The sequence below is a fragment of the Neopelma chrysocephalum genome, unplaced genomic scaffold, assembly GCF_003984885.1.
Source record: "Neopelma chrysocephalum unplaced genomic scaffold, ASM398488v2 Primary Assembly neopelma1_59, whole genome shotgun sequence".
NCBI lineage: Eukaryota > Metazoa > Chordata > Aves > Passeriformes > Pipridae > Neopelma > Neopelma chrysocephalum.
This window is the reverse complement of record NW_020897714.1, coordinates 28,494,436-28,512,146: the sequence shown is the minus strand read 5'-3', so window position 1 is coordinate 28,512,146 and position 17,711 is coordinate 28,494,436. Positions and strand designations below refer to the sequence as shown.

Sequence of the window (17,711 nt, the reverse complement as noted above, 5' to 3'; positions counted from 1 at the left end):
CATCAACATATAATTAGAAGACCATCTGTTCACAAAAGTTAACAACCCAAGGTAGCTGGTACCTTATCATCTGACAAGAAGGATCAAAAAATCCATAAATTTAATGTCAAGCATACTTTCTCACGGAAGGCCTGCATCTGTAAAACATTTTAGGCAGTGAAAGAGTATTTAGTGAAGTGCCTGCTCCTCGATAGTGCTGCTCATGAGAACATGATGATGTAGTACATATCGTCCAGGAAAAAATGCAACCATACTTAGCTTTGATACAGATACCAGCGAGGCTTAGTTAATTTTGGATTACCATTTATTACTTGCTTGTTTTTCCAAAGCTAGGCTGTCTCCCTGTTCCTCTCTCCAGCCCACTGAAGCAGGGGATGTGAAGGGGGAGGAGAGGGGAAGAAGCAGAAGAGTGTACCACTGTAGAAACAGAAATGCATAACAATACCACAGAACCTGATTACAATGCAGATGTCATACAGGAACAGGCATTAAACAAAGCACCCTTTAAAAAAGTAAAGTTTAGTTTCCACCTCTCTGCTATATTTGCAGAGCATCAAAAAATACCTTTTTATTGGACAGATGATCTTCACCCTTTCCTCCCTCCCTCAATAAGTAGTGTATTTTCATTGTGTTACACACGAAATTCAAAAAGTCCTCACACCCCTATGACCTGATCTTATTTTCCATGCTTGCCATGAACTGCCCAAGATGATTAGGAAACTACATACTGCATTTAAATTACTTCTGATGTTGTAGAATCAAATTCTGGAAGAACTTAACTGACTCCAAACAACTGCCCACTTTTGTTGACTTATACTATTTATTTTCCAAAATAGTGATAACCATCATTAGATTTTAAAAGCAATCCATACAGGAACTGCATGCAGCATAGTGCAGCAAGGACTATATTTATCTCTGTTTCAAGGGGCTCCTGGACCAGAAGCTCCGATACCCAGGGAAGAGCAAAAGCAGCCCACTACACACACACCTTAACAATTTAAACAATAGGAATAAGCAGCAGTATATAAATTAAAAAAAAATAAAAGCTTGTATACAGATCAGAAAACAGCTTAAATGCAACAGGCATCAAGATCTAAGGTTTACTGATGATTGTATATTACTTAGCATTCCAGTTTACAAACCAAGTTGCTAAAATTAAACTGAAGAAGCCAGTCACGTGGTATTTATTCCTGTAACTGTTATATATGAGTTTAACTCCTCCAATTTCTAAAGCAATGATCACTAGAAGCACCCTGAATGGTGTTCTGTGCCAGTATTTGGCACTTGATACGCTCGTTTCAGTGAGCACACATGCAATAGAAAACTATTTTATGCTTTTGGGGGGTTGGGGTTTGGTTTCTTGGTTGGTTGGTTTGGGATTTTTGGTTTTCATTTGGTTTGGGGGGGGCAGATTTTTCTTTTGGTGGTTGTTTTTTTGAATGGGGGGGCTCATGTATTGCTTGGGAGGTCATAGGTTGTTTTTTTAAAGAATCCAGTCTCTTCCTACAGTGAATCCATAAGAAGACCTTCTTAATGGAAGTCAAATGACAAAAATTCAAATTACCATGAAATCTCTTTAAATTCTGATCTAGATATTGACAACAGATCCCTGCTTTCTTTTCTTCATGGTTTAAATATAAACACTGACTCTGCAACTGCAAAACATGATGTACATTGGTATGCCCCAATTTCTCCCAAACAGTACAAAAGTTTTTAATGTATAATCCGAGATTATAAATACAAAGAAAAAGTTAAAGTTTTCTTGGCTAAAGGTAGACAATTTAATATTTCTCAGAAGCAAAATTATCCCTAAAGCAAGGGTGTTTTGGGTGGATTACTATGATCTCTAAGTTACAATGGTACTTCACATCATTGCTACCTGCTTCTCAAGGCTGCTGATATAACCATCCATTTCTGCTTCACAGTCCAAGGTTCTACTACTGCAAACACTAAGCAGATCACTTACATAGAACAACTAGTATCAACACAGAAGGAAACTAAATACATTTTGTCCTTGTATTTTTTCCACTACAGATGGTGACTCTGACCTTTCCAAGAGGATCCAATATAAATCTGAAAATGCTATGTAAAAACACACTTATGTAGAACCTTCTGGGTTATGAAACTTAAGTTTTGCTGAAAAGACTTTCTTTTCCAGGTCTAGTGATTGTTATCTTCAGACAAAAAACCAGAGATACAACTATGATCCACTACATTTAGCTGATGCAGCCATTTTTCCCTGTGTTCAATGGATTATGGCAAAAATTATACGGAAAAACTACAAAGCATTATCCATGCAAGCAAAAAAAATCGTGTAATCTCAACTGCCTATGCTTACCTGCTGACAAGCTATTGTAATCTGATTTCTGTTGAGGAGTTCAAATCACTATGACTGAAAACACTTGTATTTGATTGTGTCCACTAAACACAAGTGTATCTAGAAAATTAATTCAAAGGAGTTGCAAACTGAAACATCTAGAGCACTACCAAGTTTATTCTCTTATTCCCTCCCTGCCAGCTGAGCCTACAGTGTCATTTCACAATATTTCTTGCTTCAAATACTAGTTCAGAGAGCTGGCATGAGTACTCTTGATGAACTATCCAATACAGTCATCACTTTTAGAGTACAGAAATGTCCCCTCTAAACTCTTTTGGTCTCTTATCTCAGAATATACATATACATACAAATATTTATCCTAAACACAAAAGTTTCCTTGTTTTACTAATGTCTTGAGCATTATATGGACTATTAACAGGATCTTAGATACCTACTTTGCTGAAAAAAACCCTATTCTTTCCAACCAACAGCAGCCCACTCTGCTGTATCATCTGCAAGTCTGTGAGGCTTCCTAATATCACTGAATTGAAAGGAGTTCAAAAAAGCTCTATCTCAGCTCTTGGTCCTGGAGGTATACATGAAGATTGTCATGAGTATTACTAGTATAACTTCAATCTTGTTTCCATGGAATGGCAGTTCCATGTAAAGTGCTCCTCTCCTTTCTACTTCAATCAATAAGGTAAGGAAGACACAAGAGAATACTGGATTTGGCATTAGGAAGCTATAACATCAGTACAAGACCACTGAAAATGAACTATAATTTCATCTATTGCCATCATCTATGATTAGTAACTGTTCACTAAGTAACTAAAATGAAGCCTTATACAGTTTATAGCCACCTAGTCCATACTTTAGAATGTAAGAACCCTTAGGGGAAAAAAAATAGTAACTCAAATACCAGAATTACAATAAGGCTGAAAGGGACAATGGCTTCTAGAGAAATACAGTTACATAAACAAGACTTTTCATGAATATACACACTAAATGGTAGAATAACACATTGCAAACCTAGCTGGGAGTATAATGTCTGAACAGTCCCATAACACAGTGGAGAAAGAATTATAGCAGAAAGAGTCTGCTGTAAGTTCTGCAAAATTTCAAGTAAATTCTCCCCCAGCTTAACAGCAGAAAAAGCTCAGTTAAATGCTAAGTTCAGCCATACCACTGACGTCACCCGTTTTATTACAAGCTGCTTTTAAGTTAGTAGTATTCCCCTTATATGTTTAATGGATCAAGTAGAGACCAGCTGTTCAGCCCATGCTACAGCTCAAAGTATAAAAAGTCTTAATTTTATTTCCTTATAGAATTGAAAAAAAAAGACAGAACACAGAAGGCCCATCTCTCGGGTGATTAGATGACAATTTTTGAAGTCGCTGCAAAGTGCTGCAACTTCATAAATGCCTCAGATATCAAGCACTCTTGAGGAAGTAGTCTTGAGTTATTCTAAGAGAGAATTAAGTTATCATTTCATGCTGCAACTAGGGAAAGACAGAAGGAACCTTAAAGCTGGTAGCATTCTAGAAAGCCGACAGACATCTGCCAGTGAAAGAATTATTTAAGTGTAATGCTGTGGGCTACAGATAATGCCTTTAAGCCATGCCTAAGGAACCACATACTGCACAATTAAACATCCATAATGGAAGAAAGCTTAGCTTTCTATAAACTAATAACTAACTCAGGAATGGTACTAGTATTAGAATGACACAGTACTAAGACATACCAAAACTTTTTTTTAATATATAATTGAAAAAAACAAAAAAAATTAAATCAATGGAGAAGTGAGAATTGATCTGATTTTCAGAGGAAGAATGTACTCCTTAGAAGCTCAGCCAGTCTCAGAACAGCAGCACCCAACATTTCAGAGACTAACACATGGACAACTATATTTTAAAAACCGAGATGCTCGTTGCACGCTACTATGAAATGGAGAGTACTTCTGACTCTGGAGAAGAGCACTGATGAAATGCTGGAGTACATCCCTCCCACTTCTCCATCACAATAAAGTAGAATCATGTCTTCAAGGGCTTACCCCAAAAGCAAGGTGAAATTCCTTTCAGGAGTATTTTCTTGGTTAAACTCTCTCACTCAGACATCCAAGGTCTCTGACCACAAAAAGACCACAGAAATGCATCAAAGCAAAAAGATGTTTTCAGCAGTACCACACTATTTTAGCTGAAATATAAATCAGATCTTAAATGCAGATCAGTCAAATGTGGGAAATTTCAATGCAGGGTGTTAGACATCAAACTTGCATTGCACTACCTATTTTGAGAGACAAACACCTTGTTATCAGCAAGTTTGAATTGAGAGGAATTCCTTTGTTCTGGAGTTTCACATCATCCACCACTATTCAGTTTTTAGGCAAACTCTTTCTATTACAGTGCAAAACATACTCACTCTCTTTTCTTTCCTCTTCTGGCTTCTGATGAAGAGGTTTCCAGGGAAACTTTAAACCACACACATTAAAAAAAAAATTATTCTTCAAATCAGAAAAATACAGTTCCTACTAAAGCATGCTGAGGAGAGTAATACCAAGCCAAAACCAAGCTCCTGTTTACTGGTTTCATCAGTTTCTCCTTGAATATGCACGGGTTTGCATAACTGAGAAACTATTTGCACTCTTCTTTTGGCTTCTTGCAAAGTATGATTGGTTAACTAATCCACATTGCACTGAGAACTATTGTGTTTTTTCAAGAATCTCTGTTAACTAGAGGAATACTTTCCATGTTTAGTTTTGAGCTCTTCAAAACGAGAGGACAATAACACTCCCCATTTATGAAAAGAAAGGACTTTGTCTGTTCAAAATCGGTAACAAAGGACAAAAATAAAGCTCAGCATACTGCCCAGCTGAACTATTTGCTCAGAGTAGCTGATGCTGCACCACAGCTGGGGAACAGACCACAGCTGAGCAAGACTAAAGCACTCTACACCCAGGTGAGAGCTACAGAGAACCATGTGCATGACATTCTCACTGTTATATCCAAGATGTCCCTGCTACCTACTGCCCTAAGAGGACAACCAAACAAAAGGATGTGACTGTCTCAGGACAGGTAGCATGCTCCTTCATCTCCCTGTTCATTCTCTGAGCTTTATCAAATCCAGAAAATTTCCTAGAAACCAGTAAGCAATACATCAATAGTCAATAATGACTTATTTGCACAAGTTCCCAAAAAACAGGAAAAAGAACCCGAACACACCAGTGCGTTTATTCACAGAAGGCTTTTCAGGGGTAACAACTTCCAAAGCAAAGGGTCAATTCAATCATTCAAGTTGAGGTGACAAGAAGCACAATAAAAAAAAAATAACCAAACAAAATACAATCAGTGACAATCAAGTGTGTGTAAAGGAATAAAGAGCCATGACCACAGGAAAGAGATTGAGATGACTATCAGATAATGGCATGAGTCAGCCAGCAGCTTGGCTCCACGAGCTGAGTCAATTTTTAACAATGCAATTGGCCTGAAATAAACTTCATTTAAAGCACAAGTAGTGCACGTGCAATACTCGTATTGAAGTCTAAAACTCCAGTTCCTGCAATTATACTAGAACTCATTTTAGGGGGAGGCTGGAGGGGTAACGAGGAGATTTTTCTGGTCCCCCAAGAGATCAGGGAAATCTCTTGTTCAGAGTCTAAACAGAGAAGTCTGTTCAATTAAAGAAAATCCTATTAAACTGATCTTCCATATAAAGGACTGAAGTGACCAACTCCAAAAGGCTATAGAAGACACAATGAATTCAGAGTTTAATTAGGTCACACTGTTAGCTAACTATAATCTATTAATTAGCATTCTTAGTTTTTACAGCTCATTGCAATAATACCCTTTTACTTTTAAATTGCACCCTTCTTATTTTTGGACCAAAGTTATACAATTCTACCAGTGTGGTAGTAATTACAGTGATTGCCTTGAGAACAGCAACCTAGAAATATCTGTAAATGTTTAATTAGGGGATAAAAGAAAGACAAGAAAAAAAAAAATCTAAGATAGAGTAATCACTGTTCTCTAATCTATTCATATTTAGTAATTGCTTAATCCATTCTAAGCCATATACTCATTGGGTTTTTCTTGTAAGATACTGAAAGCGTCTTCAAATGTCAAAACTGATTTCAGAAAAAAAAAAGTTACTATATTCCAAGACATTCTCTTCAATATGAAAACAGGATTAAAAATGAAAAGAATTTGAGAATTAAAAGACTTACCTGCAACAAAGAGCACCAGAAAGTTGAGTGAATGACATTCCACATATTATCCTGGTACTGTACCACTCTAACTAAAATTTTCACTGTGTTACTCCTTCTAAACAAGTCCAACTTTTACAATAGAAATTATTTAACTGCAGGTTTTCTGCACTCCAAGAAGACACACAAAAACGGATACGAAACGTCACACACCTTAACAAACCCCATGTTGTGATACTTACCATTTAGTAAGTATACACCTGTAAAACCACATGACAGGTTCATTAAATTATTTCTTACTACCTTGGGAAAAGCAACTTACTTTCTTCAACTAAGTACTTTAAGAAGTGAAAAGAAAATCGCAGAAATATTCAGTGTAGCAGAGTACCATTAACCAAAAGGAATTTACTATTTAAGACAGGTCACCTGAAAGTAGAGTACAACATGTGGAGTACTGCCAGCACTATCCTTTTCCTCCAACAGTTTCCCCTCTCCTTCCACATTCTAAAGCAAACCTTACAAAAAGCGTTCCCTAAAATAGCAACTATACCTTAAGACCTACAAGAACATGATCACGCTTGAATTATGGAAACTATTTCATTAAACGTTCTTGGATAGTTAAAAAGCTCAGTAGGGAAAGTAATTTTGCCATGGTGAAAGCTGATTTACATTTCAGGGAACTTATGGAGCTGGGTGCCAGGCCCATTTTCCATTAAGAGTGGTGAGTTTTATGACCTGAGAGTCCAGAGAGATGCCTAATTCACATTTGGCCAGAAACAACTGAAGAGGAGGATGCTAACTCAAAGACAAGTAGTTACTTCAGGATTAAGATAGCAAGAAGGTCTAGGTGAGAAAACTTGAAAAAGGCTTTTAATAAGAGGAACAGACTACAAAGAGACCTCAACTTTAATCAGCCTCTCAGTTTTATTCTAAGTTGGAGATGCTTTTAAGATGGACAAGACAAAAGACCCAGACACCCCAGACTCTCTGTTCTTCTGCCTATTCTGTAACTAGCCAGACCACTACAAAAAAACCCATAGGGTGTTCTGTGAGAGTTGCACAAGATACACACAGCTTATAATAAAAAAACAGATGAGCATGTAGAAAACAGCGTTACTTAAATGTAGCCAAGCAAACAATTTATATCTGTGTGTGAAAACTGCAGGTCTGGAGGTTTTACGTCTAAAGTAAGACCAGTGTAACTTGAACTTTGTTTTAAGGGCAATCCATCAAAATTCAGCAACAGTTCAGTTGTATTTGGGGTCAGCAGTTAGTACATTCTGCACCTCAGAGAATGCTTCAAGAGGTAAACGGTACGAAAATATTAATTATGAACAGGGTAACATACTTTCCCAAGGAAACCACGTGATTAGTACCAGTCCCAGGAAAAAAACCCACATGACACCCAAGGAGAGACAGGCACTCAAGAGGTGGCTTACAAGTCTGACAAGAAACATTTAAAAAGAGGCTTGCAAGTTAAAAACACGTCTCACCCACATCAATTACCCAAGAAAAGCACCGATCTCATTTAGCTGCTTAAATGTGACATGCAAGTTTATTAAACTCATTTAATCATGCTACCACACTAACACAACCGTGACATTAGATGACAAACCTGGTTTTCTTCTTGCAAAACTCTATATTGTTCCTTCCAAATGGTGATTTTTGACGCTTCATCTTTCCTCAGAGCCCTCTCCTTTTTTAGCTCAGGACTCCAGAAGGTCTTGATGCTATTCATGGAAGAACTCAGCTTGCTTTCCTTCACCTCTACGTCCTTGCGAAGCAGATCGTTTTCCCTTAGCACTTCTTTGAGTTGTGTCTGCAGATCCATGATGGTGTTATCCCTAGCCTGGCGCAGCGAGTGAGGCACAGTGGATGCCATACTCACCGGGGGGAGGTGGTGCTCCCCAAATGCAATGGTATCGCTGGCAACTCCACTACTGGCAATGTTAGGGCTGCTCCCCATCGCAGTCATCCTAACACCGTAAGGCAGCCGCCCCCCGGACCGGCCCAGAGTCATGGTGCTTTTCGGGGTGTCTGCACCCACGTTCTCATGGTCACTTAGATACATAGGGCCGGACGTAGCATAGGCAGCATTTAAGGACTGGATATTTTCCATAGAAAGGGTTTTCCCACTGCCACCCCCAGTACTACTCCCAGAGCTGCCTCCTGTACTGTTGGTTCGACGATGGCCCAGGCGTGGTGACCGTGGCAGCCTCGGTGAACGCCCTGGACTCTGGTTGCTGGGCTCAACCTTCCCCACGGACCGAGCACTTCCATACATGATTAAGCTGGTGGTGTGAGGCAATCAGATAGGCAAAAATCAGGAATGAGAGAGTTCTTCAGTGGTTATAAGTCAACTTAAGGCCAATCACAACTTGTGACAGATCCAGTTGTCCATCTTCAAAGTCACATGCTCACGATGTTCAGGACCATATCTGTATCAATAATAATAACATATTAAAAACTGTATCAGTAGGAGTAACAAATTAAATACCTAGCTTATCACCAAATGTTTTGTCCCACACCGGAATAAAGTGTATTCTACTACCTTTGTACTTCTACACTATCTTTTTAATTTCCACTCACAGAAATGTTTTATTTAAACCCTAATATTTACACTCAAAAAGGAACTTCTGTTTTTGTTTTTCTGTTGTTATACTATCACAGTAAAGAGGTAATGGAAAGAGAATCCATCAGTTTTCAAGCCAAAATTTTGTTGGTCATGATCTAACTCTACAGAAGCCACCTAATCTTTTCCTCTGTTTCTCATCGGCCCTAATTCTTTACCTATTACCTTTCTGAGTAAGAGAAAACCAAAATTAAAAGCCCACTGAGTAGTATATTTTTCTTTCAAGCACTGCTAGCTTCCATAGGACACACTTTCTAAACCCTTGTGCTGTGAAAATAATCCTGCAAATGGGAAGACAGGATGGACTGAAATGATTCTGATCATGATCTTGACTACCAGGTCCCATTAGTGTTGCTGTCAGCCTTTCTTCAAACGCAGAAGTCAGAACCAAAACTCAGAATAATCATGAAATCACTACTGACCACAAAGCTTAAGCAAGTATAGTTGCAACTCTGAAAGAACAGCAATCACACAGCAGTGGAACCAACGAGGTTAAGAGGAACAAGAGAATCACACCTCCACTGAAAACTGGTTCTGGTCTTTTGTTTTTTCTCAAACTAAAATAACTCAAATCTTTGTTCAGCTTAAGAAAAGATTTCAATTGAAACATGCTTTTCATTAACCAGCTCAGATTAATTCCATGAAATAATATTCCAACAGCAGGGACCTGAAACACAGAACAGTATGACATCATCAAGCTGCTGTTCCTTCTCCCCTCTACTTTTTCATTAAACAAGAACTCTGGCAGCATATGCAATAAAACTCTTTATTTTTGCAGTGCAATATGATGCTGCTGTACAAGTGCTGGCAGGGAACTCTTTAGTACAGGGGCACGGGGTTGGGACCGTGGTTAGTAGTCAAGATCTAGCGGAAAAGCAAGAGACAGGGAAGAAATCCATTCCTGTGACTAAACTACTGCACTAAAGAACCACTCCCACTATACAGTTCTCTTCCCCCCCCCTGCTTTTTTCCAGTGTAAACTATTTCTTGTAACTGTTGGCCTCAACTGAAATAAAAACTAGAACACTGAAACGTTCCTGATCACAACAGATGAAAGAATATTGGGCAGTGTCTAAAGAGCAGCAGCACCTTATATATCCCAACATCTTTCCTTTCACACCAGCTTTTATCTAGCTGCCCCCTCTGTTCACAAGTTAGGTTTGACAGATATTCAGAATCAATTTTTCCAAATCCTATAGCATGTTAGTGAGATAATAATTGGGCAAGCAGATTAAAGACTAGGTTTAAAAGAGGAATACACTTACAAAATATAGAAATAGTGCAAGTGGGTGGAGGGGAAGAGAAAAAAACAATATTGCAGAAAATACTGGAAGGGAAAAAAGTAAAAGCCCAATGAAGAAAAGATACAGGATTTTTCCTTTCAGAATAAAAAGTTAGTAAAGGAAAAGATACAGCAAGAAATAGTTTTAAAACGTTTAGCTGAAATTTTAAATGGAAAATTAGATCAGAATAAGCCAGCATTTTTTCATTTTCACACAATTTCATAGAAGATACAATGGTATGAGCAGTTTTACAAAGCTTATGGAAGCTGATACTGTTTTGTGAGTACTTCAAGACATTCAAGTGCTCACTCTCTTTTTTTTTAAATGACAAGAAAAGCTAGCAACAATATTGCTACAGAATATTTTAAAACACATACGTAAAGGAAAACAAGCCAAAGAAAGACAACCAGCAGCATTAATAATTGAAATTATCTACCAAAGCAACACCTACAGATTTATTTTTTTAACACAAGTTACATTTCTTCTATTTCAAGTCTATATCCTTATGCAAAACAGTACAGAAATATAAACTATGTAACAAAGTCTACACTGTTCCACCGAAGTTGCTTCAATAAGCAAGACACTGTGCCCCAGATCTGGAAGAAAAACACTTCTTCCAAACAGAAAGGCTATTTCAGACTAGTCCCACTGTTTGAGACATCAAAATGCTAAAAATGCTGCTGTGACACCACTTGAGCTCTCAAAACAAGTCAGATATGATTTCTTAGACGCTACATAAAGTAATTCAACTGAGAGCTTGCATTCATGAGGATTCTCCTGAAAATTAATCCAAATCACAACACTTAATTCATTTGCTAAAAACTCACCACAGTGTCAGTGCAAACACTCATTCATTTAACAGCTTTAAATGAGTTTAACTTGAATCAAGAGATCAGACGTGTTTTACTACATGAGTTTCAGTTTCCCTCAAAACCACTACGTTTAAAAGCTGCTAGAAGTACATCACTGTTGCACACAGAAGTATCACCTGGTAAAGCCCTTAATAGCACACAAGAGGAGCACAAAAGTTTTTACATCATTTCTAGTGAGTTCATCACCCTCAAAATGGGAAAAATCATGGAATTGCTTTCTCCTTGCTTTAGCAAACGTTTTGTTGAACTATTAATACTTTTCAAAGAATGAAATTGGCTGATACCCTTGACAGAAAAGCAGCTTCCCAGGCAGCTGCAAGGAGCTGGTACCACAGCAGGTGCTGTGCAGGATCCATCTCCAATTATACTGGGCAGGCAGGTGAGCTCTCATCCACCCTAAGTGGAAACACCAGTCCCGTGCTAATTCAGCTCTAAGCTTTGTTTCACAGGTAGGCACCATCCTCTCTGCTTCTCCACAAACATCAAATATTTCAAGCTGTGAAAGCCAACTGCTAGAAATAGCTGTTGATCAGGGTTATGGGAAGGATTCCCAGAGCTGGCACCGATGAAACTCAGGGAGAACAACTCTACTCCCACTGCCATGCGTTACACTGCACCCACTTTTCAAACCAAAGCAATAGATTAAGAAGAGAAGTAGTCTTTGGAAAGAGGCAAATGTAACCCTCCAGTATTTTTCTTGAATAACAACTTTGATTACACCATTGTTAGACTTCAAAGCTCTGAATATCCTAAGTGTTAACTAAATACACCCTTCCACATATGCAGCCAGTTTCAGACTTTTCACTGACACAGAGATTTGCAGTGGTTCAAGTGAAAAAAAAAAAGTTACAAAATAAATCTTAACTCTTTTTTCCCCCCATTTTTTTTCCAGTAGCATTTATCCCCAGTCATATCACTTTGTTGTAGAAGCAAATATTAAGACAATTAAGCTAGGAAAAACATCTTTCATCCTGGAAACAGCAAAGTGAAGGAAGTGACAAAAAAGTCTTTTCTTATTCACAGCACCAATTAATCAGGAAGAAGAAAGAATTCTGTTTTTCTGCCTGGAATCCAAGCAAAAGTATATGGAAGATTTCTTTCAGATAGCAACATAACCAGAAAAGTTGAGAGTTTTCCAATATTCTGACCCACACTAGCATTTTACCAGGAATCTCAGAAGTATGATCTCTTATCTTTCATGAGGCCAACATGCAGCACTGTTACTATTTTCCTCTTCTACTCTGACTCTAATTTTAGTCACAAATAAATCATCCCTTAACCTTACAAGATGGTGGTAACCACAAGGAACACTGTCCAACTGTGACATGAACGTGCAAACCACCTTCCATTTGCAAGCTCTTCTCCAGGTTTCAGAAAACTTTGGTCTTTTCTGCCAATATAGGAACCCTTACCCAAGATTACAAAGAAAGAAACTATAAACTGCAAGTGTTAAAAAAAACCAAAACAGCTGAAGCCAGTGCTAAACCATTTTCCCTCAAAGGTAGCTTGTACACCTTTAAAATTATGAAACAAAATTCTCTTGTTCACTGTTCAATAAGAGAACAAAAACTTCCAAAGAGTATCCTATCTGCAAGCCAAATTTAAAAAAAAAATTAAAAAATTCAAGTCAGCCCAAGTAAAAACTTCATATAGATATCTAGAAAGTGGCACAGCAGCTTTGCAAGTACAAAGACATATGACTGACCTGCTTTAGTATTAGTGGAAAATGCTATCTAGTGATTATGGAAAAGCTTGAAAGAAGGACCATCAGAAAAACAGGCGAGAATTACACAGTACTGTAGAAAAAGGTTTGAAAAAGGACAGTTATGAACACATTTTCTGCATGAAAATTTTAAGATAAATTAACAGTACATCCTGCCTGAATGCCAGCTAAGAAAAATGTCTTCTCAGATCATAGGTGACTGTCCAAAAAACTCAGAGACAGACACCATGAACTGTGGAAAAAGTTTAAAATCTGGCAGTAGACATTTAAATGTACTGCAGTGCAACTTATTTCATTACAACAACCTGGTCAGCCAGCGAAAAGCAATGGAGAATTAAGCTTCCTTCAAAACAGCAAAGCAGCTACCAACCCAATAAGTACACCAATATCCAGACCCATACACACTGAAAACAGTGATTCAAAGCAGCCCAAAAGCTGCATCAGGCCCTGGAACACTGAAAGAACAGTAAAAAGCCACCTGTACAACTTCATGCAGATTTGCTTGTAAGGCAATTATGACGTGAGAGAGAGCAGGAATAGGAACATGGGTCTTGTCAAAGATCTAACGGTTTTCAATAAAAGAGTTGTATTCAGGCATAGTAGAAAAGTAAGAAATTCTGCAGGGATCACATTAACATCAACTTCAGTATGAAGAATCCAATAAAATGAGATGTGTTTACCAATGCTGTCACACTCAGCCCCTATATGCAGTATTTTATGTGAACCAATGGCTCAGAAAGCAGACATTCCTGGCTACAGCTGACAGAAAACAGAAGATTCATTAACAGAGAGTTTTGTTAACCTCTGGAGGATCTCTCTGTCATATAAATATACAACGCCTTTCATATCTCCCTCTACTCCAGGACAAATACTAATACCACAGTAACTACTTCTAGGTAAGCAAGCAAACAAATACACAACAACATACTGCAGAAATACAGGAAAAACCCTGCTTACATTTGTCAAAACAAAAAGCATTTTGGAATAACTTCTGCAGCCTTCAGCAAGTAACATTTCCTCTGAATTTCTTTCCTGCAGTTTTTGTTCAGGACTGATATCAGCTGACAGACAGCAACATCTATGGAGACAACTCTTAACAGTATCACTGCCTGATAGTCAGGAATGGGGCAGTGGGATCACAAACCAGGCAGGCAGGCACATCTCTAAGTGCCTCCCAGCAGCGTACTGGAAGCCATTTATCCAGCTTCCAGAAGACAGAACTTCTTGTCCCACCGATTCCTGTCTGCACAAGGAAAGCTCAGTTTTATAATAGAAGCAAAGTCAGCCTTCACAAGAGGCGTCTTAATCTGATAAAGGTCTGCAGCAGACACATTAGGCTTCATTAACAGAGGTAGCAATTGTTCCCATTTACATAATTCACACCCGAAGAGCTAATCACAAATAAGGATGACTGGATTACTCAGCAGGACGTGGACTATGAGTAGCACCGGGAGGAGAAGGCAGTAGATAAGACAGAATTCCAAAAAAAGTAAAAGCTTATATTCCAATAAAACCCTGCCAGATATCTTTACCCTCGAATCCAGATAGTGGGTATAATGAGAGAATTGACACGATTCACAACTTAGAGGTGTCTTAATCAAGAGAAATATTGAATTCCTGTTACTTCCTAGTGCACACCACCACAGTTACAAAAGCTATGGCTGCTATGTTACTTTATATAGAAAGTCTGAAGCCTTTAACTTAGGGCTATATTATAGATTTCAGTTTTGAGTAGTTTCGGAAGGTAAGAAAGCTCACTAATTTTCACAATAATTTAACGACTATTACACACAAAAAAGACAGAAGAAAATTTACTCTGGAAACTGTTTGCAAGCCAGCCAATGCTGGACACAAGGCACTGAACCCATGGAATTCAGGGTTGTTTATCCTTATCAAAATATCCTCATGGTTTTAATAGCAAGAAAGCAAAAGGGATGAATGAAATTAAGAGAGAAAGAAGTCAAAAAAGTAACTGTTCATATTAGGATTGATTCTCATTCCTAAATAGCACAGAAACAGAAGCCCAAGTGCTGCCATCTGTTTATATCCAATCCTTTTTAAAAGCTGCGGGATGGTGGTGGTGGTTGGTTTGTTTTTTTTAAATTGAGTTCACCTACTTGCACATCTGCCAGGTTCACTGAATGTAGCAGTGCCTTTGTTCTGTCTCACCAAACATAAGAAGATGGGAATTGAAATATTCTCCCCCATGTACATGACAGAGAAATCTTCCCAGAACAGCATCTCAAAAACCTCCAATAATCTTGAGGTGACTCTGACATATTAAAAAACCCATGTTTTGTAAAAGGCAGGTCATCAACCCCGACTCTAACATTTTGAGGAAAAAAACAGCAGTCATTTGTCAAGGGAGTGTTTTGTTTCTAAACATAAAGTGACTTTCCTGTTACACAGTTTTTTCATTTGAAAGGTTAGCATAAATGGTACACATACACTTTAAATCACCACACAACATGGAAACATCTTGATGACCTGTCCTTTTTAGATATCACTGCTTCCTATTCCTACAAGATAGCCCATCCAGAAAACACTACCTGTGAGTCTCTAAACAAGAGCCAGAAATACTCATCAGCTTCCTAGTTAATCTGTCTCCCACAAGTATACAAATTCCTTTCATGGGATCTACTTACTCAACAAGGAAGACAGAACATACTCTACTCTACAATAGTTTCTTTGCAAAAGCAGACTTAACTGACATCAAGTTTTGTTTCTTATAACTTCATAAGTCTTGATATCAGCATAAAGGGTACACTTCCACCAGAGTTTCATTCCCTTATATCTTCTTTCCCAAAAAACAAGACCACAAAAACAAAAGACTTACTGTTATTATAGCAAATAAATCTATTTCAGCTGAACCTTTATTTACCCATATTTATATACTCTTTCTGATATGCCACTTGCATATAAGGATTTTTTTCTTCAAGCTCTGGAGGTCAGTCTCAGCTTGAGGCAGAACATGAGGCACTACTGATATTTCCAAAGGCCTTTCTTCATCTCACTTGTCAGACTTCAGTGGTTCTGCACCCAGTGTATTAAGAGTCAACACAGTCACTAAATTCGGGTGGCACAAGCAAGTTCTTTCTGTTCTAGCTGCTGTGCACAAACAGAAGCTTCTCTGTCTTCCTCCAGAGACTGGAGCACATACTGATTAACACTACCTGGACATCACACTGAAAGGCTTCCCAGGTGTGGCAGAAGTCTTGGACACTGTCCCAGCACATATTCTCTCCTACAGCCTTAAGCATTCCCTGACTGGATCTGTTACAGAAGGATTACCACATGGTGCAGATATGACCATTCTCAAACTGGTTCTTGCCTGGGTTTACCAGAGACTGGACCCACATTGTCCCTCCCTGCCCTACCTTCTTAATACTGACACCTGGGTAGATGCATCAGCATTTGTTTTGTGCAGTGACTGGGACACAGTTATAAGACTCTAAATTTAAAGCAGATGTGAGGAAAAAAAATTACCATGTGCCCTTTCTCTTTTGAAACAAGGTCCAAAACACAAAAACCAACAGGAGCCAGAACCTGTACATATCACTTCCTAGTGATAAACTGATTAAAATAATTCTCACTCTTCTAATTACCTGAAATATTGAAGACCTGTGGATGTTTATTTTCTGTCACTGTATGGTTAGTTTATAGCCTGAATTTCAGAGTATGAAGTCAGTAAATACTACGTGTTTGTATCCATGGCTGTTTCTCTCTTCCCTAAAGGTGGCACAAATCCAACAACCCCCTTTCTAACAGCTGAAACAAAATGCTAAAAGCAATAAAAATATTTCAGAAGCCCAGAAGTACCTAGAAGCACTAGTGAATCCATGTAGACAGCCAGCCTAAAGTCACCATGGGTAACATCACTGGGCAAGGCAAAGCACGTTCCAGCTACAGAAATTCCATCATAATCTCGCCCTGACAACAAAGTTGCATTAACAATATTGATATAAATCACATACTAGAAAACACCACTTCTGCTAAGTCAGCACTGGATTTTCTAGGATCTCCTGCTCTACCACTGCCATACAGCAGTCCACTGCATGCCACAGAGTTAAACTCTCGGCTTAAATAGGCAGCAATGGATAGAATCCTCCTCATCCAGGGTGCTCTTATGGCAGAGTAGCCAGCAAGGGTCAAGAAGACACACTGCTGTTTTAGTTCTAGCAATTAGTTTAAAAGCCACGTGCATGCCTCCATACTCACATCTCTGATCAAACCATACTCAGCTAAAACAAGCCAGATCCTCTAAACATAACACAATTTATCAGTGGCTTAGACAGGTAGGTGTTGTAACAAATCTCTCACACAAAAGAGAGGATTTGGGGGGAACAGGCTTGAAAACAGGGAGGAGGGATAACAATGGGAGAGTATCCTGCTTCACAAAATAAGGAATAATTGTGAGGAACTCACACACTGCTTACAATAGCATGGTGAAATATTTCTATTCATACAGCAGCACAGATAACTGCTTCCAGGAACTGAGAAAGTGGTAGACTCAGAGGGAAAAAAAAACCAAGTAAACACACCAAAACACAAAAGCCCCTCAAAAAGCCAACCAGGGTTTCTTTCATCACCACGATTTGCAATTCAGCAAATAGGTACAGGCCATGTAAATACAAAACCTGCTTTTTTGCTAGTCAGGCCATTAGTCACATATTACAGATGAAAAGT

At 38.4% G+C, this 17,711-nt stretch overlaps 1 protein-coding gene across 11 annotated transcripts in view; it reads right to left on the bottom strand.

Moving 5' to 3' along the window:
* Positions 1-8,954, bottom strand: part of ERC1 (ELKS/RAB6-interacting/CAST family member 1) — a 283,422-nt gene extending 274,468 nt beyond the window's left edge. For all 11 annotated transcript variants that reach the window (XM_027680687.1, XM_027680693.1, XM_027680688.1 and 8 more), the window contains exon 1: positions 8,131-8,954. In XM_027680687.1, the coding sequence (XP_027536488.1) occupies positions 8,131-8,799 (669 nt within the window). In that variant the 5' untranslated portion in view covers positions 8,800-8,954. The remainder of the gene's footprint in view (positions 1-8,130) is intronic.
* Between the last annotated feature and the right edge of the window lie 8,757 nt (positions 8,955-17,711).